Source organism: Erinaceus europaeus, chromosome 6 (assembly GCF_950295315.1).
Source record: "Erinaceus europaeus chromosome 6, mEriEur2.1, whole genome shotgun sequence".
In the NCBI taxonomy this organism is placed as follows: domain Eukaryota; kingdom Metazoa; phylum Chordata; class Mammalia; order Eulipotyphla; family Erinaceidae; genus Erinaceus; species Erinaceus europaeus.
In genome coordinates this window covers 58,815,388-58,839,032 of record NC_080167.1, presented here as the reverse complement: position 1 = coordinate 58,839,032, position 23,645 = coordinate 58,815,388, and the positions used below count along the sequence as shown (strand labels likewise).

General features: G+C 41.6%; 1 protein-coding gene across 3 annotated transcripts in view; it reads left to right on the top strand.

The window, feature by feature from the left end:
- The first annotated feature begins 443 nt into the window (after nt 1–443).
- Nucleotides 444–23,645, top strand: part of DNAJC1 (DnaJ heat shock protein family (Hsp40) member C1) — a 148,686-nt gene continuing 125,484 nt past the window's right edge. Inside the window, exon 1 of one of the 3 annotated variants that reach the window (XR_009550268.1) lies at nt 444–1,024. Coding sequence is in view for 2 of the 3 variants with exons in the window: in XM_060192260.1 (XP_060048243.1) it covers nt 821–1,024 (204 nt within the window). In the remaining variant the exon portion in view is untranslated. The remainder of the gene's footprint in view (nt 1,025–23,645) is intronic. The other 2 variants (XM_060192260.1, XM_007526340.3) reach the window with 2 other exon arrangements.

Sequence of the window (23,645 nt, the reverse complement as noted above, 5' to 3'; positions counted from 1 at the left end):
TTTCTCTGAAGACTATGATGGAATCACCATTGTTTATTCTACCAGGCTGTTTCATGGAATGATGCAAGTAAACCTTAATTTCCTGACTACGAGTGTCCTTTTTGTCTTGAATTACATTTCTACTGCCCCTCTCTCAAAATGATAATCTAGCCGGTTTAGCAGACCTGGTTTTTTGAGGTCCTTTATCTTTGCTCATGAATAATGAAACGCATAAAACAGTGGGCTGCATCTATATACAAATCAACCTTCACCATTCCAAGATTGTTTTTCACTGTCTGGGGTAAGGCAAGAGGGTAGCCGCCTTGGGAGAAATCTATATGCGTCGTCTCTGACAGTCCAGGTCTCAGCCAGGGTCTACGCAGGCATTGCTCCTCTCTGCCGGTCTAAGAGTGCGAGGCATGTCTCTTCTCAGAGGCCCAGATCTGGGGCACTCGGTTTCCCACTTCCGGTCCCGCCCCCGCTCCGCAGTTGCTAGGAGACGTGATGTCACCGGAAGCGAGGCCTGAGATAGGCTGAGGCGCGGGGTAGCCTCTCCCCCTCTGCGCCCTGGGCGCCCCGCGCTGGCTCACCAGCTGTTTTAGGCCTGGGGGCGAGGGTCCCGCTCGCCCGGCCGCCCGCCACCCTTCCAGCTCCTCGCGACGTCCTCTGCTCGGACGCTCCCGCTGTGCCCCGCCGCCGGACGTGCGGCTCCAGTGGGGTTCCAGTGCGGCTGCCCGAGCTTCCGACTGACAGCGGAGTCCCCAGCCGGCGCTGCCCGCCACGTCCCCGCTGTCGGCCGGCGGCTGTGTGCGGCAGTGACCTTTCCGAGCCCGGCGCCGCGATGACGGCTCCCCGCTCGCGGTCCCCCAGGCTGCCCGGGCGCCGGGGACTAGGGTTCGGGCTGTCGCCGCCGCCGGGGCTGCTGCTGCTGCTGTTGGCGGCGGCCGTGGGGCCGGCGCGCGGCTGGGAAAGCGGCGACCTGGAGTTGTTTGACTTGGTGGAGGAGGTGCAGCTCAACTTCTACCAGTTCCTGGGGGTGCAGCAGGTAAGCGCGGCCGCCCGCGGCTCCTTCGGTCAGAGAAGAGCCCCCGGGGCTCGAGCCGGGCTGTCGGATCTCGGGAGGGATCGGCCGCCTCCCCCGGGCCGGTTCCCGGCTTCAGCTTGGGCTCTCGCCCGGGGCGGACCGACCGCCGCGCTCCTTCCTCCGCCGTTCCGCGGGGGAGCTTGCCCTCGGCGGTGCGTGTGGGCCGACCCCGCACACCTGCCCCCCTTAGGGGCGGGGAGGCGTCTCGCCTCAGCCCGACACGTCACCCCCCCACGCGCGCGGCACCCGCTGCCTCCCTTCCCCGGCACTCGGGGGCTTCGCGGCTGCGGGGTCGCGGTGGCTGGTCGCACGGAGGTGGGTGTCCGGGCTCGGAATTCCGGAGAAACACGAAGCTCCGCCGGCGCGGCCTTGGAACTCCCAGGAGGAGCAAGAGGCGCTCTTGAGTGCAGCGTCAGTGGCACCGGGTTGTTGGCTCCCTTTTTTTATTTTCCTTTCGTTTTCTACTTTTTTTGTTTTTTCTTCTTTTCTTCCCCACTGTTGAGACTTGAACTTGTCAACCCCGTCTTTGTTCGTGACTTCTAGCTTGTGAGTGGTGGCCAAGGGTGGAAAGCCAGTCTGCATCTGAATCCTCCCACCAGCCAGAGCACAGGGCACTGCGCTAGCAATTAGGGTGTGAAATATGTAGGATTCCACACGAACTGATTAAGCCCTTCCTAAAGAGCTTTGAATGGTTATTGGGAATAATAATTTAAAAAAATCTCCAGGGAGTCTGGCAGTAGCACGGCGGGTTAAGCTCACGTGGCGCAAAGCTCAAGGACCCCAGTTCGAGACACCCCCCCCCCCCCCCCCCCCGCTCCCCACCTGCAGGGGAGTCGCTTCACCGGCGGGGAAGCACGTCTGCAGGTCTGTCTTTCTCTCCCCCTTTATGTTTTCCCCTCCTCTCTCCATTTCTCTCTGTCCTATCCAACAACGACATCATCAACAACAACAATACCTACAACAACAATAAAAATGGGCAACAAAAGGAAAAATAAATATATTAAAAAATTTTTTTAAAAGAAAGAAAACTTCCTTGGCCTCAGGAAACTCAGATTTTAGTAGTGAAAAACACTAAACATATAAATATGAATGTTTGATGGCAAAGACCTCTTAGGGAAGTAAAGGACAATGAGGTTGGAGATTGAAGGAAGGGCCACTGGTAAATAAGATAAGTCCTGCCTTCAGATGGCACCTGCTCTGTTCTGCAGAATAACCAGTGTGGCCCAGGAGGATAACCAGGTTGAACCAGGAGGGCAGTAATAAGAGATGAGATCAGAATCATGCGGGCTGGGGAAGATTATGTATGGCTTTGTAAACTCTAAGGACTTTGTCAACTTACAAGGTTGGGAACCCAGTGATGTTAGAGGGTGGTTGAGCAGAAGTTATTTGTATTGACTTGAATTTCACAGAGATCATCTTAAGGATTTGCTATACCAGTTATTTAGAATAATTACCATGTAGAATGTAACAATAGGTCAGGGGGGTGCAAAGTGATGAGATTCTGAATTTAATTTGAATAGAGCTGATAAGATTTTACTGATGGTTTGAACGTGGGGTGTGAGGGGGATATGTCGAGGATGATTGAAAAGCTTTTGGCCTGTTACTGAATAAATAGTTGTCTTATTGCAGTTGCCACTTACTAAAATGGAAAGGCCTGAGACAGGAGCAGGATTGGTGGAGGGAAAGATCAGAAATTTGGTTTTAGTCTTGCTAAATTTGAAATGTTAGGCATTCAGGTGGAGTGAACATACAGACAGCTGATTTGACCAATCTGGAGTTACAAGAAAGAAAGGCTTGTGCTACAGATAAATGTAATAGTCACTGAAACTTAGAAGAAATATTAATATGAAGCCACAAAACTGCCTAGGTTCACCACCAGATGGTGAAAGGAAAAAGAAAAAAGAGGCCTTGCAGCTAAGCCATGGAGTTCCATCCGCCTGTGAGGTGGTGCAGTGGATAATGGGGAGTTGGACAGTTGAGCCCAGGGTACAGGATTCGATCCCCAGCATAGCATGTTCCAGTGATGCTGTAGTTCCCTCACTCTCTGTCTCATTAACAGTAATAAAAAAAAAAATTAAAGAAGAGTCATGGAGCAAGGAATGGAGCAGGAACGATAGTAAAATAAGTGGCAAATCAAGAGAAGGTGGTCTCTTTCAGGTCAGGTGAAAAAATATTCTAAGGACAAGGCAGTGATCAGCTGAGTTAAATGCTGATGATAATTCAAATAAGATGGATTCTGATGTGGTCTGGAGGTGGCACAGTGGATAAAGCATTGGATTCTCAACCATGAGGTCCTGAGTTTGATCCCCGGCAGCACATGTACCAGAGTGATGTCTGGTTCTTTCTCTCCTCCTATCTTTCTCATGAATAAATAAATTCTTTAAAAAAAAAAAAAAAAGATGGATTCTGAGAATTGGTTGTTGACTTGAATAGTGGTTATAATATTTTAGGGGACTGGGCGGTGGTGCACTAGATTGAGCACATGATACTGTGTGGGAAGACCCAGGTTCCAGCCCTGCACCCCACCTGCAGGAGGGAAGCATCACAAACAGTGAATCAGGTCTGCAGACACCTCTCTCTCACTCTGTCCCTCTGAATTTCTCTGTCCTATCTAATAAAAATTTTTTTAAAAAGTGGCCACCAGGAGTAGTAGCTATGTCGTGCAGGTACCAAGCCTCAGCAAAAAACGGGTGGCAATAAAAAAGAAAAGAGAAGAGAGTCGGGCGGTAGCACAGTGGGTTAAGCGCACATGGCATGAAGCGCAAGAACCAGCATTAAGGATCCCAGTTCGAGCCCCCCGCTCCTCACCTGCAAGGGAGTCGCACCACAAGTGGTGAAGCAGGTCTGCAGGTGTCTATCTTTTTCTCCCCTCTCTGTCTTCCCCTCCTCTCTCCATTTCTTTCTGTCCTATCCAACAAGGACATCAATAGCAACAACAATAATAACTACAGCAATAAAACAACAAGGGCAACAAAAGGGAATAAATAAAAAATAAATAAAAGAAAGAAAAGAGAAGCTATTTTGGCATGTGCACACTTTAGATTAGAAGCTAGGGATCACAGTGCTGTCACCACCCCCTTTCCCTCCATAACTTTCTAATTAGAATGTGACTTACTTAAGAATTGTACAGAGCCACTTCCTGACATAGGATCTTGGACAAGTTTTTATTTTCATGGTAGATAATACTTTTATTTACTTTAGACTTAGGCATTGTAGTACACAATTAAGTATTAATTGAATTTTAAAAATGCAAGTGTAGTAGCCAAAACTAAATAATTTCCCTGTGAGAATTGCTCTACTATTTTTGCTCAGTAAATTATTCAGTGAAGAATTGTTTTTTCTGTCTCATTTTAGTTCTTGAAGTCTTAGCAGGATTCCAAAAACATGTAGAGATGACATATATAAAACAAAGGCTCTTGGGGCCAGGCGTTGTTACACCTGGTTAAGTGCACACACTACAGTATGCAAGGACCTGGGTTCAAGCCCCTGGTCCCCACCTGCAGGGAGAAAGTTTCACAAGTGGTGAAGAAGGGCTGCAGTGTCTCTGTCTCTCTCTATCTTTCCCACCCCTCTCAATTCCTGTCTCTATCCAATAGTAAATAAAATAAAAAGATTTAAAACATAAACTGTTTTTAAATTGTTGAATTATTTACAAGACATTCCAATTTGGATGTTGCACCTTTCCCCCCATTAGAGGAAATAAGGTAAAAATTGAGAGAAGCATAGAAAAAAGATGTATTGGAATAGCTTTCATTGGTAACTTAAATTCTGTCCCCAGGCTGTAAATTCGGTTTCCTTTAACAGTTCCTGTTTCTTGAACCTCTGTATTTACACTTTTACTAGTCTTCAGCCAACAATAAATACTACATATTAAACTCTGAATTATGAGGACCCAGAGATCTCTCCCCCAGTAGAGCACACACTCTGCCTGCCATGCGTGCGGATCTGGGTTTGAGTGGGAGCACCATGTAAAAGGGAAGCTTCATGAGGAGAGTAGTGAAGCAGCACTGCAGTGTCTGCTCCTCCTCTGTCCTTGACTCCATTTGGGGTGCAGGCTGTAGAAAGCAGGAAGCCTCCCAACAGAGGTGGAATTGTATAGGCGCAAAGCCTGGGCAGCAAAAAAGCTAAATTAAAAAAGAAACAGAAATCTGGATTGGATTTGTGCCAACCTGTCTTAAATTTTGCAGTGCTTATTTGCCAATGAAATCAGCAGTTTTTCTGGCAACAGAAAGAAATAGAGTTTAAAATTTTCTTTCTACATTTTCTAAAACAGAAAAAAAAATTTTTTTTGTTTGTTTTGTTTTTGCCTTAAGGGATATTGCTGGGACTTGTGTCTGCAACAACTCACTGCTCCTGGTGGCCATTTTCTTTTCCTTTCTGTCTTTGGTAGAGGATGAAAGAGAGTGAGACACCAGATGTACTGCTCCACTACTTCTGCAGATCTCCCCCCAGGGACTTGAACCCAGATCCCCATACCTGACAATGTGTGCACTCTACTGGCTGTGCCACCACCTGGCCCCCTTATAATTTTTTTTTTTTTTTTTTGCCTCCAGGGTTATCACTGGGGCTTGGTGCCTGCACTAGGAAACCACTGCTCCTGGAGGCCAGTTTTCAATTGTTGTTACCGCTGTTGTTGTTGCATAGGACAGAGAAACTGAGAGAGGAGGGGGAGGACAGAGAGGGGAAGAGAAAGATAAGACACCTGCAGACCTGCTTGTGAAGCAGTTGAGGAGCAGGGGACTCTCTGGAACCCAGTCCTAGCTCCAGTCCTTGCACTTCCTACTAAATGCACTTAACCCGCCCTTAAGGGTCCCTCCCCCTTATAATTTTTAATAATTTCATGTTTACATTCAAGAGTGCTGAAATTTGGTTCATAAAAGAAATACTATTAAATGACAACATGCTTAAAAAATATTTGGATTTTAGTTATTAAATTAGAATTAAACTTATAAGCTTGTTCAACCTGCATTTAAAATATACTGAATGTATCAATGTGCCCTTGTGGGGAGAGGCAGTATCCTATCACTCACTCATCCTCTCATCCTAAAATCAGGGATAAGAACTTCCCTAAAAACACTGGCCATCTCTCTGGCTAAACAGAACTGCTTTTTTTTTTTTTTTGAAACACACTTTAACACATACATTCTCTCTTTATTGACGCATTGCAGTATATTACTATCAGGTGTGAGCATCACTGAACATCAACGTGTGACCCCTTGCTTACTTGGTCCATGGTTCACGTTTTCCGAGTCCTCTTGGTTAATTAGTAAAAATCATTCAGTTGTGGACGTGGGGCTCCTTCCTGCCCCGGACCACTGAGGCAGCTGTGAAGATCCTGCTTCCTCTTGAGCTCAGTGTCTCCAAGTCTAGAGTGGAGCAGGAAAGCAAAAATTGCGGATAAGCCTGTTTGGTACTGTACCTAATCTAAATTCTCCAGTAATTTCATAAGCAATAAAGGTGGCATTTGGGCTCTAGTGAAATGGCCTCTCTGTCCTTTCAGGAATTCATTTGGGAGTGCAGGGGGAATAAAATACCTTCTCAACCCTGTGTTATGACTGTCAGTTGTCCCTGGTGAGTCTTGTGGCAAATTCCAGTGAGTCTTGTGGTAGTCGAGTATAGTTTAGTCTTTCCCCCTTGTAAATACGTGTCATGTAATAATAACTTTCCTGATTTGTTTTGGTAGAATCTAAAATTGTTCATTTGGGGGAAGGGAGTTAGGCAATTTCTGGATGGTTAGCTAGGTTTCCAGTCATTTGTATTCCTGATGTAAGCATATCATGCATAGGAGTAGAGCTTAACCTTACACATCTTTGCATCAGATTGGATTGTCGTAAAATTAGTTCACTTTCCTTGTGTACATACTGTTTCAAAGAGGTTGCTTCAAGCATGTCTTAACAGGAAAAAAATAAATCTGTCGTAGAAAATTTTTATCAAATCTAGAGCTGAGCTATACTGTCCATCACCCAGGCACCTGCACATAGACAACAGACAGTAGTGGCCACTCCTACTACAAGTGGAAGGAAGCTGGGTTATGTGAGAAGAAAGTATCTGAATAAGAGATATGAATGGCAGAGTAATTTCTAGAAATATAAGTATCAGGACTGCAGGTTGTGTGGACTGCTTCTGAGTAACACTTCTGATATTTTTGCTTTAACTGTCAGTATTTGATCTTCCCTCAATTACATTTAAATGATCATCAAAATATATATCAAGTTAAAAATCTAGAGCTGTGTGGTCTGGGAGGTGGCGCAGTGGATAAAGCATTGGACTCTCAAGCATGAGGTCTTGAGTTCAATCCCCGGCAGCACATGTACCAGAGTGATGTCTGATTCTTTCTCTCTCCTCTTTTGTCATTAATAAATAAAATGTTTTTTTAAAAAATCTAGAGCTGACAGAACATAAATCCTTTTAGTTGTAAGATTTATTTATTTTCTTTCTATTTTATTTGCCCTCTGCTATTGGTAGTTGTAAAGATACCTCACCTCTCCAGAGCTCTACCCCACTAGGGAAGGACAGACAGGCTGGGGGTATGAGCAACCTGCCAATGCCCATGTCCAGCAAAGAAGCAATTACAGAAGCCAGAACTCCTACCTTCTGTATCCCAAAAACAATTTTGATCCATATTCCCAGTGGGAGAGAAGTGATAGGAGGAAGAGGATAAGAGGGCTATGAACTCCATTGGGAACCAGAGAGAGAAGAAGAAAAAGGGAGAAACATTTATTTTAATTTTTTGATTAGTGAATAATGATTGACAAGATTGTGGTACAAGAGGTATACACCACCAGAGTTCCATATCCCCTCCCCAGGGAGGAACATTTAGGTGTTATAATAGGGTTATGTGTTGCATGGAGGGGTAGAGAGGGCTGGACCTAGAAGAAAAAGGGGGCAATTATATACAAATGTAGACAGATAGTTATGTAGAGATGGTGGTTAACCAATGTCTGCAACCTTGGGAGAACTGTGGTGGTTTGCAATGGAGGGATTGGGGATTCAGAACTCTGGCAGTGGGAACAGTGTGGAATTATACCCCTGTTGACATGTAATTTTGTAAATCAATATTAAATCACTAATAAAAATAAAAATAGAAAAATATGTAGATTATCTTAACTTCAGAGTGCTAAGAAAGCTATTAAACTAGAAGAAAATTTTCCATTTTTCTTTTAGTATTAAAAGTAAGAATCTTAAAAGTGTTTTTATGTAATGTTTCTGTGATAAAGATATTTAAGGCAGACTAACAGGCTCAGCACTGGAGTACAGGACTTGCATGAGGGAGGCCTGGGTTCAGTTCTCAGAGCTGCATATGCTGGAGCAGTGCTCTGGGTTTCCACCTACCCACCTCTTCTTGTCAGAGCTCTCTTTAAAAGTAATATAAACAATTAAGCAGTGTGACAAAGAACCAGAATAAATATGTTGGACTTAGAGGTGGTAGCTGAGAATAGCACTGATAAAGTAGGAACATACAGGGAGAAGGAAGTGTGCACAGAAAAATGTGTGACAACAAATGCCAGTGGAGTAATACCTCCATCTTGTGGCCTTTTTTGGATAGTGCCCTTAAAAATGTCGAGGGGTTGTATTTTCACAACAGTAGGCGTAAGTAAGAGTAAAATGAGTCAAGTGAAAATAAAATGTGGGTCAGAGGCTCTTGGCCATGTTTTGCAGGGACCTTTTAAGACCACGCTTCCCAGTGGCTGTGATGCGAGTAGGTGTGCTGAGAAAGTGACGCCTTCCCTGGAGCACCTGTGTCTTAGTGGTGTAGCTGGCTGTGAAAGCCAGGGTAGGAGAGAGGTTGGAAAGCACTGTGAGGGCATCCAGGCTTCTAGGAGAAAGTTTGTGTCTTTCTGTCAACATGCTTGCACATATGAACATAAAATTAATCTTACCAAGATTTTTCTATACTAAAGGTCTTTCTTTGCTTAGCTCTTTCAGAAGTAAAATCATTTAGCAGGCACTGAAGGAATCTAGACATAAAAGGTATCAAGAAACCTTGGCATTGGGGCCAGGTGGTGGTGCGCCTGGTTGAGTACACGTTACAGTGCTCTAGGACTCGAGTTCGAGCCCCCAGTCCCTACCTGCTGGGGGAAAGCTTTGCAAGTGGTGAAGCAGTGCTACAGGTGTCTCTGTCTCTCTCTGTCCCTACCCTCTTGATTTCTGGCTATCTCTATCCAATAAATAAAGATAATAAAAATTAAAAAAAAAATTCTTGGCTGAACTATCATCCTTAAGTCATTTGAACAGTACTCTGGAAGACATGGTGACTATCAAACATGAGCCTAGTTTGCAGTAAGTCAAGAGTACTTCGCAGAGCGCTCACCTGGTGTAGTGGCTCTGCACATAGCCTCTGAGGCAGAAGAGCTTCAAGTTCAAACCCCATTCTCAACAGAAGCCAGAGATTCACCTCTGGGGATGGGAGGGGGCAGATACTTCTGTGGTCTGTAATAATTTTCTCTGAAGAGAACAAATGCTTTTGGAATATACAGACATTTAAACTGAATTGTCTAAAGTAGTATTTTGTGGCACTAGAAAATATTATTGTACCTGTATGATTCCACTGGACTCTTTTTTTTTTTTCTGACAAAAAATTTTCCTTTGAACCAAGCAATTAACAACCATTTTCTTTTTGGAATGTTACAAGCAACTGAGGAAAAGAAATACATCTTACATTGATGATTCTTACACCTGACTATAGTCCAACTACAGGAAAGAAATTACATGGGAGTCATGGATGTTAAAAAAAAAAACTATGTTGCAGGGGAAATCAACAGACAAAAACTAGAGATCTGATAAAGTCTTGATGCTGGAAGATATTAACCGTTTCCTGATACAGAACTCTCCTCTGGGGCGGGGGTAGATAGCATAATGGTTATGCAAAGATACTCATGCATGAGACTCTGAAGTGCCAGGTTCAATCCCCCACACCACAATAAGCCAGAGCTGTGCAGTGCTCTGGTATTTGCCTCTGTGTCTTTCTCTCTCTGCATCTCTTTCAAAAATAAAGTAAATAAAATACAAAAAAAAAAAAAAAAACTCTCCTCTGTAGCTCCCATCAATTGGCTATCTCAGTCTGTTTTATTTTCATCTAGCAGTGGGGATCCTGAAACAATTTGCTAAGTTTTTAGCTAATAGTACTCAACGGATTTTTTTCTTGTGTAAAGCCAACATCATAACTTTCAATTTCATTTACCCACTTCTGGTAGTCTCTGAATATATTCTTCCCTCTAAATTATTTATCTGAAGTGCCATGAAATAAGATGCACACACAGAGTAGCTGCTTGTTGATTCTCTCCACAACTGCGAAATTATTTAGAAAATACAGACAGTTCTTCCTAAGTCAGCACTACTTCAATAAAGCTATTAAATACAGGTAGTGGGGCCAGTAGCATAATGCTTATGCAATTCGAGCCCCAGACTCCCCACCTGCAAGGGAGTCGCTTCACAGGCAGTGAAGCAGGTCTGTAGGTGTCTGTCTTTCTCTCCCCTTCTCTATCTTCCCCTCCTCTCTCCATTTCTCTCTGTCCTATCCAACAATGACAACAACAATAATAACTGCAAAAATAAAACAACAAGGGAAACAAAAGGGAATAAATAAATATTTTTTAAAAGATGCTTATGCAAAGAGACTCTCATGCCTGAGGCTCTAAGATCCCAGGTTCAGTCCTCAGCTCCACCATAAACCTGAGCTGAGCAGTGCTCTGGTAGAGAAAAAAAATTATTTTACAGGTAAGTTGAACAACCTGCTTGTTTTAATAGTCCTTGAATATGAACTGAGCCCACCACAGAGACAGCTCAAGCCATCACAATTAGAATTGTTCTCAAGCCACATGAAGTGTGTTTTGAGCCTGATAAGAATAATTCCTTGGCCTCATCAAAGTCAGCAATAAGAAATTTCTGAAGGTTGAAAGCACAAGATGATTGAGGTGTGCCATCTTTGATAATGTGGACCACAGATTATAAAATTATACAGCGAGATTGTTAAAGACCTCTAAAGCAGAGTGCTTGTGTTCTGTTGTACAAGTTGTATGCCTGCTTCAAACTTAGATTTAGGCTTAGAGAAGTTTATGAAGAATGGCAACTAGGTGGTTAAACAGTGAAGGGAATTATTTCTCATTTGTCAACACAAGGTGACAGTTATGCAGTTTGATTCTAGTTGTCAGGCTTATCTTGACTGGGAGTTTCTCTCTCCTCTTTCTCTCACCCCAGGGGCTTGCTTACCAGTGGCTTTTACTCTTTCCCCTGAGACCCCCTAGACTTAACTGATTCTCACAGGCAGCCTAGGGCTCCCCCCTGAGGTGGGACTGGGGCCATTACAGACCCAGATACCAAACTTCCAGCCTAACCTGGCCTGAGCTGGGGGTCTGAAACTATGATCTCAAACATTTCAGATTCTTAAGCAGTAGCTGATGGCAGGGCCTTCCCACTTTTTCCACAGCAGAGTCCCACTGCAGCCTTGTTTCAAGCTTTGGCCTCCCTGGCTGCCAAGCCTGTGTTTAAGTTCTATCTGTGGCTATAAGTTTCTGTCTACAGAGAAACACTTTACTAGGTTTTGATGGCTGTATGTTCATAATGTCCTCTCTTTAAACTTTATCATTGGCTCACATGTAGAGTGGGGTTTTATGAGGAAGTCCCTCGAGGACTTGCAGTGCTACTTTGACTCTGGAATTTTTCTAAAAGTTACATTTCTTTTACTGTAATTTAAATTTGATTTGATTTTTGTCATCCCTAGGGCTAATTTTTTTCAGATGGGGAGACAACACAGTGCTGAAGCTTCTCTTCAATATGATGGGACTGAGCTCAAACTTGGTTTGCCTCACACAAGACAAAGCAGTGCACTGTCCAAGTAAATTATTTTGCCAGTCTTTATCATAATTTTTAGTACCCATTTTCCTATTACTTAACATTTACCACGTAGCATCCAGAAGAATGGTCTGGTCTTCTATTTACAGTGATAGAAGTGGGTATTACTTAGACATTGAAGGGGAGTGTAAACTAGTCAGTCCTCTCTTTCTGGCTGCTACTCTAAACTTGTCCAAGATGCTATGGGAGATCTGTTATATCCAAGGGACATATGTGCCCTTGCTACTAGAGGTGCCCAAACAGTCCTAAACTCTGTGTTGAAGATAGTTTGTAAAGTATTTCCCCTGGCAGATATGTCAGAGAAACCATTGCTGGAAGAAATGAATGGATCTAAAGTTAAATTTTGTGCAGGTAATTCTGTACAGATGTCTTACAAACATGGGCCATTCACAAACCTCTTAAAGGCTTTCTTTTTGTGGACTGAAACATTATATTCTCTTTTATTCAGTCCTCAGAGATTGAGAAAGCAAAACAGAGAATAGTGAGTGTGCCTGAAAACTTTTAAATAATCAACTTGATGGACTATATGAAAATCATAGACTTCAGTGGATCTGCTTCTTGTAATTGAGTGACCCTTAGAGTTTCAAGTGATTTGTAGAGTGCACATTTGGAATGTACTTTAACTTATTTTAGGGCCAGGGAGATAGATAGCTCAGTGAGCAGACGGCTTGTATGTGTGAGGCCCCAGGTTTAATCTCAGGCACTACCATACTACCAGAGCTAAGTAGTGCTCTGGTCTCTTCCTTGTTCATGAAAACAAATCTTTAATTTGTTTTAAGGAAAGTATATAATTCAACTTCTCAAGAAAACTTTTGAAGGGTACTTTCGCTTTAGATCCATACTATTTAATTCAATTTACATATAATGTGAAGATGATACTTTAAAATTATTGTACATCTTTATAACTGAGTTGCTAATTTAAGGAAAATCTTTAAAGGTATTAATGTGGAAAAGAACAGTAGGCTCTTTTTTTTAAATTCCGTCCTTTGAATGTGAGCTCAGACCTACAGGGATGCAGATGTTACATAGGCTCCTATGCTGAATATGGACCCCAGATCAAATCAATGGGGTTTACAGTCAACAATATTTATACACCTTTCCTATATTTGGGAACTATTCTCTTTCCTGATGTAGTTTTCTAGCTCTTTTTCCAGCCATGACATCATCTCCCCAGATAATAACTTGGGTCTACCTGCATATCAGATGTCAGGCCCAGAAAAAAACTGGTAGTCATGGGCCCTTTGGAATATACCTAAAATAGACCCACTAGCTATTTCCAAAATGGAGACCCCTAAATCTTCATCTGCAGTATTTCAGCCTTTAGGTTCATGATTAGCCAACAATTTGTTTGGCTTTATATGTTAACTCTTCTTTCAGCTACCAGGTTCCAGATGCTAACATGATGCCAACCGGACTTCCCTGGGCAGATGACCCCACCAGTGTGTCCTGGAGCCCGGCTTCCCCAGAGCTCTGCCCGACTAGGGAAAGAGGGAGGCAAGTTGGGAGTATGAATTGACCTGTCAATGCCCATGTTCAGCAGGGAAGCAATTACAGAAGCCAGACCTTCCACCTTCTACACCCCATAATGACCCTGGATCCATACTCCAGAGGGTTAAAGAATAAAAAGCTATCAGGGGAGGGGAGAGGATATGGCATTCTAGTGGTGGGAAGTGTGTGGAATTGTGCCCCTCTTATCCTCCCATCCAAGTACTAACCAGGCCTGACCCTTCTAAGCTTCTGAGATCAGACGAGATCGGGTGTGTTCAGAGTGGTATGGCACGTAGACTATACCCCTCTTATCCTATGGTTTTGTCAGTGTTTCCTTTTTTTTTTTTTCCTCCAGGGTTATTGCTGGGCTCGGTGCCTGCACCATGAATCCACTGCTCCTGGAGGCCATTTTTCCCCCTTTTTGTTGCCCTAGTTATTGCAGCCTCATTGCGGTTATCATTGCCATTGTTGACGTTGCTTTGTTGTTGGATAGGACAGAGAGAAATGGAGAGAGGAGGGGAAGACAGAGAGAGAGGGGAGAGAAAGATAGACACCTGCAGACCTGCTTCACCGCCCGTGAAGCGACTCCCCTGCAGGTGGGGAGCCGGGGGCTCGAACCGGGATCCTTACGCTGGTCCCTGCGCTTTGCGCCACGTGCGCTTAACCCACTGCGTAGTGTTTCCATTTTATAAATTTAAAAAAAAAAAAACTTTTTTTTCTTTTTTTTTAATTACTTTTTTTTTTAATTTTACCTCCAGGGTTATCACTGGCGCTTGGTGCCTGCATTACAAATCCACTGCTCCTGGAGGCCATTTTTTCCATTTTGTTGCCCCTGTTGTTTATTGTTGTTGTTATTATTAGTGCTGTGATTATTGTTGGTTAGGACAGAGAAATTGAGAGAGGGGAAGACAGAAGTAGAGAGAAAGAAAGACACCTTCAGACCTGCTTCACTGCTTGCCCTGCAAGTGGGGAGCCGGGGGTTTGAACCGGGATCTTTACGCCGGTCCTTGCGCTTTGTGCCATGTGCGCTTAACCCACTGTGCTACTGCTCAACCCCCAAAAATCTGTCTTTTAAAAAGAATTCTGGTCAGGGAGATAGCTCATCTGTTAGAGCAAAGGACTTGCTTACCTGAGGCTCCTGGTTTGATCATCTGAAACTCATGTACCAAAGTGGGGCCGTGTGTGTGTGTGTGTGTGTGTGTGTGTGTGTGTGTGTGTGTGTGTGTGTTAGAAGTGTCTCATATAAAATGGATAAAATCTTTTTAAAAAAAAAAAAGTGATTGGGCAGTGGAATAGCTGGTTAAGCTCCTGTGTTACAATGTGTAAGGACCTGGGTTCAAGTGCACAGCCTCTACCTGCAAGGGGAAGCTTCAGGAGTGATGAAGCAGTGTTGCAAGTATCTATCTCTTTCCCTCTCTATTTCCCCTCTCCCTCTCAATTTCTCTTTATCCAATAAATAAATATATTTTTCAAAACTTTAAAAAGAATTTTTTTCTTTTTGCCACCAGGGTTATTTCTGGGGCTCAGTGCCAGCACTACAAACCACCCCTCTTTTTCTAACTTTTATTCTACAGGACAGAGGGATTGATAGAAGGGGATATTTATCTATAGATATAGATACAGAGAGAGAGAGAAACCTGAAGACCTGCTTCAGCACTTGTGAAGTGTTCCCTCCTGCAGGTGGAGAGTGGGAGCTCAAACGTGGATCCTTGCACTTGGTAGTATGTGCACTTGACCAGGTGCACCACCACTCAGCCCCCAGGAAAAAAATTTATATAAATAACATTTCACTTAACGATCATGTGGCCTTTGTAATGTGGATAACAATAGTCTGTCTGCAGTAATGTTTCTAGTGTTTATTTTTGTATCAGCGTGGAATATATACAGCTGGCTGGATGATGTTTTGAAGCTTTGATAACAAAGCCTTTTTGTATTAACTAGTTCTTATAATAGCATTGCTAATAATAGTAAAGAATTGGAAGCAGTCACATTCTAAGAGGAGGAGGGGATTTGAGTAATTGATGACATTTTCTTGGGGTAATATGTAGTCTTTAATAAGTGAATGTATTAAAAGTACTTAGCAACATGGGAAAATACAATGTAAGTCAAGCACCAAGTTGTATTCATATGATGATAACTTTTATAGTATATGTATTCACAAAGGTGAAACAATAATGAGCCAATAAACAGTTTGAATTGTGGGACCAGTGGAATTACTGGGTGAATATTTCATTTGGAGTTGAGTTAATTTTAGTAATAGAATGCCCAAATAAATTCTGTTCCTTTGGAAAGAATGTCATATAATTAAATCACAATTGGATGAATTAATGTGTCTTCATACTTGGAAGTTAAACTGAGTGGATATTTAAAGTTGATTTAACTTATATTTAAAATTCTAGGTGAAATATTAAATAAGACAGAAGCTTTAGGCTTAAAAACCCATGTCTTTATTTTATTTTAAAAAAATATTGTCAAATTTCTAGTCATTATTTCAGTGAATCAGAGATAATTTCATTGCAGCCAGACTATAATCACTTGGGAAATTAATAGCCTGGATCAAATGGTGTAACTTTATGATCTGTGTTGAATAAAAGTGATTGTAATTATATTTGAAATAAGCTGTGAATACTATTCATCATTTCAACATTTTGATAAACACCGTAGCATCCTAGCTAAGAAAGCCAACCAAGGTTTTGAGGAGGAGACCACAGTTTGGTACCACTAATCTTTGTATTGCTTCTCTGAATGCTTTTATATCTACTGTATGTCTTCTAACTCAGTACTGCATAAGCTATGGAGATACCAGCTACATTCTAGGTTATTCATAATTGTTTCAATCATCATTATAATTTAGAGAATGCTGTCTGGTACTAACTGCATAACTACTAGCTACATGTGAATATAGAGCACTTGAAAAGTGCTGATGGGGGCTGGGCAGCGGCATACACAGCGGTGTACACAACTTACCTTGCATGACGACCCAGGTTTGAGGCCCTAGTCTCCTCCACCTGCAGGGCGGGGCTATAGGAGGGGCTTCATAAATAGCGAAGCAGCCTGCAGGTGTGTCTCTCTCCCCCTCTTCCTCTCCCTTTCTTCCCCTACTTCTGTCTGTATTATAATAAAATAAATATATAAAATACTTTTAAAAGGGGCTAATTAGACTAAGAAAATGAAATTGATGTTATGTATTTCTTTTTCCTTTTTTTAATGTGGCTACTAGTGCATTTTAACATGTGCACTCAACCATGTGCACAACCAGCTGGCCCCATCCTGTATTTTTTTTTAATCACTTGATTGAAGAAGTGATTTACGGTACTTGTTGTGGCACATTTCCACATGTCCCCAGAGTAGGTATCAGCACCCCTCACCCACCTCCAGTGTCTCCTCCACCATTCACACAAGGCCCCTACACTTCACTCCCTTCTTGACTCCCTTGTGTGTCCTTGGCTCTGCTGAAATTAATATTTCTTTCTGTATTTCCCCTTTTTTGTGTTAATTCCCTCCTATGAATGAAATAAACTGCTAGTTGCCCTCCTTCTGGTTTATCTCCCTTAGCACAGTGCCCTCCAGCTCTATCCATGTTGTAGCGACAGATTTCATCATCTCTTCCAGCTGAGTAGTACTCCATTATATATCACAATTTCCTTAACCACTCATCTGTTGCTGGGCACTTGGGTCATTTCCAAATTTTAGCTAGTATAAACAATGCTGCAATGAGCAGAGGCATACATATAAGTTTTTTCAGGTGGATGTTTTTGCTTTCTTTGAATATATAACTAGGAGAGGAATTAACCAGATTATATAGTATAGTAAATCTATTTTTTAATATTTCTAGAAACTTCCATGTTGTTTTCCACAGGGGTGGAACCAGGTTACAGTCCCATCAGCAGTGTAGAAGGGCTCCTTTGTCACCACATTCTCGCCTGCACTTGTTCCTGTCCTTTTTGATGTATGGCAGCCTCGTGGTTGTCAGTGGTATCTCATTGTTGTCTCGATTTGCATTTCTCTGACAATCAGTCAAGACCAAAAAAAAAAAAAATCTCTTGTATGCATACTTCCTTATTTGAGATACAGGTTGATTCAGTATTTTGAATAAAAATGCAAGATACCTAGAGCAGAAACCTTTTCATTGTTTATAAAATGGAGGAAATGCCTTTGTCTTTGGCAGCTCTGAATACGCTTTGTAGCTTATTCACAGCTTCATCGGTTAGCTTTACATGGTGCAAACCACAGATGTTCTTGAAGCCACTAAGCCAGCTACTGCTTACATTAAAGGAAGGCATTTCTGTATATTTTTAGCTGCTCTTGGAGGTCTGATATAGCAGTAATTAACTTGTAATAAATTGAGTAACTCATTGCTAGTCTGTGTGCATGCTCATGACCAATGTTGATATTTATATTTTTATAGCCTTAGGTGTTCCGATAACATCATTTAAATTTGCAATCTTCAAATAGAGGGTGGCTATGTCCTACAGTTGTTTAAAGTACTTTAATCTTTGGATCCTTGGGTCTGCAGAGGGTCCTTTGGGTACTAGTTTTTTGTGTGTTTTCATGGCCTTTTAAATTCCTTCCCCTCCTTTTGTTTTTGTTTTGTCTTAGGACTTTCTATTCCTCCATTTCATTTATCTCTCTCCAGCTTTGTGCTAGGATTTGTGGAGTCACCAAGTAAAGTATATGACATAATTCCTGCTGTTATAGACCGCAAATAATTTGGTAACGTTTCAGGACAAAATACAATTCATTGATGGACTGTCCTGTGTTGTCTGTCTTGTAACATTGCCTTGTTTTGCCTAGAGCACTTTAAGCTTTGGGAGTTACTGACCCCTATTTTAGCAGGTTTTGAGCTGATCTTTTCATTTGCTAATTGTTCTTCCACTGAAAGGAGAGGCTGTTTTAATTCTATAAATTACATTATCAGTGTATGAATAATACACAATCTTGCTTGAGGAAGTAATGGAAATCCTGGTAGATTCCGTGCTGTCCCCCCCTACATACACACTGCCTTCTCCCTCCCTATTATATTCCTTTTCTTGATGAAGATAATGCTTTTAGGTGGCTAATTGTCTTTTGTGTTTTATATTCTTTAGTACTTCTTAACTACGGTATTGCCTGTTAAGGAGAGTTAATCAAGGAAAACTGGCTCTACCTGGGTTGATGAAGAAAACGGTGAATTAGAGTTTTGTGAAGGAAAACTATTGATGCTTATCTAAGTTATAAAACAACCCAACTATTCCTATGTAGAAAGAAGCTAGACACCTTCACTTTAAATTTAAAATCTTTTGCAATTAAATATCATTTAAACATCTGTTTGATGTACAGAATGTAGAAAAATAACTTCGGTTTGAATTTTTTTCTTTATCACCTTAAAATAATTTAAAATTTTATTTTTGTATAGACTTTCAAAAGACATTTATATTACACAGTTTTGTCAGGTTTCCAAAAAAAAGAAAGAACCAACAGTTGCCTGTCACTCTTCATTATTCAGTTGAGGAAGTAGAGATCCAGAGTGATGATTATATGTAGGGTCAGCATTAGAATATCATCTCCTGACTTTTATGTTATATTGGATGAATTTTGAGATGTTTCGATGTGGAAAATATCTTGGTGTTACTGGCTCCTGGGCATGTTTTGTTTCCCTGCAGTGGATGGGCAATTACTTCCTAGACTCAAGTCCAAAACTGAATCCAGAGATTATTCAAGAGAGAAATAGAAGACTTAACTGCTGTTCTTCCAATCATACACATTCTTATTTGGGTTTGATTAATAGTCACTGCTTTTTAAAAAGATATTTGTTTTGTTTATCCTGTGAGAGATGGTGTGTGCTTGGCAGGGGTGGGGGTGGTGTGAACAAAAATGGAGGAAAGAGACCAGAGTATCATTCTGACATATGCAGATCCAGGAATCAAACTCAGGACTAGATGCTTACAAGTCCAGCACTCTACCTTCTGGGCCAGGCTGCAATAATTGTTCCTTTTGGAAGTAATTTCTTACTCAGAATTTTAATTTTGATTTATCTACAGAGTAAGGAAATTAATTCCTGAAGAAAACTTGGTAGTATTTGTTTGAGGTAATTTTAAATTAGTCAGACTTAATTTATTATTAGTTGAGTCTTTTAGATAGTAACTTACTGACATTTAAAATTTTTAGTTTGTTTGTTTAGATAGAAAGAGAAGGGAGGGAGGGAGGGAGAGAGAGAAAGAGAGACCACAGCATCAAAGCTTTCTTCAGTGTGATGGGTGCCAGGCTTGAGCTTGGGTGGTGCACACGACAGAGCAACATACTGCCCAAGTGAACCCAGAACTTTGTAGTTTTAAAAAAATTGCTGAGTGGGCTGCGCGTTGGCGCATTGGGTTGAGTACGTGTATTGCAATGCACAAGGACCGGGGTTCAAATCCCGAGTCCCCACTTGCAAGGGGGGAAGCTTCACAAGGGGTAGAACAGTGCCACAGGGTGTCTGTCTTTTTTTTTTTTTTAATTATTAATTTTATTATTGGATAGAGACAGAAACTGAGAGAAGACACAGAGAGACAGAGACCATTCGTGAAGCTTTCCCTCTGCAGGTGGGGACCAGAGGCTTGAACCTGGGTCCTTGTGCACTGTTATGTGTGAGCCTAACCAGGTGTACCACCACCTAGCCCCAGGGTGTCTGTCTTTATCTCCCTTAACCCTCTGATTTCTGACTATCAAATATATGTATTGCTGAGGATAGTCTGTTATCTGGTACAGGGATTTGCTCTTGTGCTTGTGAGAAGATGTCAGGGGAGTAGGGCTTCAGCCGTGCGAGCAGCTACCGTATTTTCCCCAGCCTACACAGAAGCAGTGGTGCACTCAGCTCACTTGATGAGAGCAGCTTTGGGTCACTCTTGGTTCTTAACTTCTGATGCTTCCCATGGCCCCGTTTGTTTGGATGGTTCACTTTCACTGGGGTTGTGTTGGTGTTGTGGAAGAAGAGAAACAAGGGGAACCTAGAAGGAGGCCTGCGTTTGAGGAGTCTTACAGGCTGAAGCTGCTCTGACTTTAGCCTTAGAAGTCAGTAAGCCTGGTCAGAGTAGCAAGAGGAAGGCTGATTCTCCAATTCTTTTGCCTTTTCTTAGTGAGAGAACCAAGAAAAGCCAGAACTGGTGAAATGTCCCCCGCTCCTAAAATGCAAGTGTGATGCTTTCAGACTGGTATTGTTTTCTGTTGACTTGGGAACTGTGGTATATATTTCTTTAAACTCTGCTTCCAAAACATCTGTTGGCATTGTTCCAGTATTTAACTAGTATTTTAAAACATTATTGCTATTAAGATTCAGTAATAACTAGTATGCTAGAAGATTTGACATGGAAATTTGGCTGATAGTGGGGTAATACTGGTATCTTTGAAAACTGTAGATAGTTGATAGTAAGCTGATAGTAAATACCTTATTTTAAAATTTTTTTAAATATTTATTTATTTTCCTTTTTGTTGCCCTTGTTATAGTGTTGTAGTTGTTATTGTTGTTATTGATGTCGTTGTAGGAGAGAAAGACAGACACCTGCAGATCTGCTTCACCACTTGTGAAGCGCCTCTCTGCAGGTGGGGAGCCAGGGGCTCGAACCAGGATCTTTAACACCTGTCCTTGTGCTTTGTGCCACATGCGCTTAACCCGCTGCACTACCGCCCGACTCCCATAAATACCTTATTTTTATGAGTTAGGAGTGCCAATAACAAAAGTATGTAATTATTCAATAGTAGTAAGGCAATCCATATACAATTACTTATTAATCCCGATTATGGAATTGTGTATATGGGTTGTTTACTACTGTTGAACACTGTTTACTACTGTTGACACTCCTACCTCATAAAAATAAGGTATTTCTCACAGGCCAACCTTTCAGTGTGGACCCAGTGTGGACCGGATTCGTTTGCTCTGAGTTTTGTAGAATGTATAGATGATACAGTCCTTACTCTAAAGTATAGCTAGTTCAAAGCAGATACATGGCTGAAATTTGGAATCAGGAAGAGGTACACAATTTCCACCAGTAAACCTTGTGGAAAATCTTATCATATACCCTTCACCTTGGCAGTAGTTTTGCACACTCATGCACACATACACACACAGTTTCTCCTGGAAATTATAAATTCTAGTTGTATCACAGCTTATGCAGCAGTTGGTTAATTTATAGAGCTCTTCAGTGCATACTAGGATTTCCCTGTCACATTTTTACCTATTTAGATATGTTACTCTTTCCCTAATTTCCCACCCCCCTAATTTATATAGAGGCAGCTTGAGGTGAATCTACCTTTTAAAAACACCTTTAGGACAAAAAACTTGAGTACTTAATCAATTTGCAGTTTAATAAAGGATATGTGTAGTTTGAGTTTCTGGATAACCTTTCTTCCTTTTCAAAGTGTTTCTTAATTAAAACCAGATGAGAGTAGCAAAGAAGGTATTCAGAACACTAAATAAAATGGATGTGCTTCGTGGAATTTGCAGAATTCATCAATACACGTGACAACGATTTATAATTGCATCTGGTCCTAACACATATCAGTGTAAATCTAACAGGCTCAGTAAGTAAGATAGGGAGTATAAAACACTAAGGTGAAAGGGTTAATTGGCCTTGCACAGTTCAATTTGCCACTCTAGTGGCACTTTCTGTTGTCAGTGTAAACAGAGTTGCTAAGTACTTTCCCACTAAGCTGCCACCCTTTTATACAGTTGAACCACCAATGAGGAATGCATCCGTTTACCAGTTGTGAGGCCTTTTCTTTCTGCTTTTTCAGGCCACTTCATGCTACCCCCACCCCTAGCTCTTGCTACATACCTCTCTAATCTTTCCTTAGTCTATGGTTTGGATCCTTTTTGTAGCTTCCTTTTTCTCTTAACTCATTGATTCTAGGATATGGGCAAATGTACGCTGCTACTCAGTGTTTCATTCTTTATCTCACTCCCTTCCAGACATACTATTCTGCTTCTTACTTTATTTGGCTGACATTTTTTAAAGAGATACATACCTACACAGAAATGTGTATATCTTATATACAATTTTTCTATATTTTAAATAATACTATAGTGAACAACCCTCTATTGTCTTTAACATTACATCTCTTGCTGCAGCTGCAAGTAGTGAAATGATTCATATGGGTTGGAATCTACACTTTAAAAAGGAATAGCATGGGTAGGGGTAAATAGCATAATGGTTATGCAAAGAGACTCTCAAGCCTGAGGCTTCAAAATCCCAGGTTCAATCCCCCACAGCACCATACACCAGAGCTGAGCAGTGCTTTGGTTACAAACAAGAACAAACAAAAAACTGCAGGTGTCTAAAAAGGAATAGCATGTAATGGAAAATGTCAGAGGAAAAGGCACATACTTTTCATGAAACATGTATCACAATTAAGAACTCATTTACATAAAATGTATACCCACAGATCTCAATTTTTAAAAATTCATTGTGGGATACAAATTCTATTGTGGTGGTCCAGGAGGTGGTGCAGTGGATAAAGCATTGGACTCTCAAGCATGAGGTCCTGAGTTCAATCCCCGGCAGCGAATGTACCAGAGTGATATCTGGTTCTCTCTCTCTCCTCCTATCTTTCTCATGAATAAATAAATAAAATCTTAAAGAAAAAAAAGAACAAATTATATTGTATACTGTATATCTTATCTCTCTCCCTCCCTCTCTTTCTCTCTCTCCTCTCTCTCTCTCCATATATATATCCAGAAGTAGTTTCATTGAACCATAGGCTCTATTTTGAATTTTCTAGCCAAATTACTTTCCAAAGCAGCTCCACTTACACTCCCTCTATCCTAATGAGCATTTTCAGTCAGATTTTTATAAAACTATATCTTTTTTTAATCAAGGTACTGGTTTACAACACTATATTTTACAAGTACAGGTTATACATCTAGTGTAAGCTTCCATACTACATATTTTCTAAATTCTTTAGCACGAAAAAATCCATGTTTCATCATAATTTTTTTTAATTCAGTGCTGGGAAGTACAGGACCTCAGAGATGTGAGGCATGTGTTCTACTCCTGAGCCACTGTTCAGCCCAGTTATTTGTGTATTTATTTTTGAGAGGGAGAAAGAGACCAGAGCAACTCTCTACCATCCATGGAATTACACTTGTTTTGTCTTCCTTGCTCTCATGTGTCTGGGGATTGAACCTAGAGCCTCACACATGTGTGGCGCAGAGCCTTAACCACTGAGCGAGGTACCTCCCCAGCCTGTTTTCATTTCACTCAGTGAAGTTCATAATGTCCTTATTGCTTTT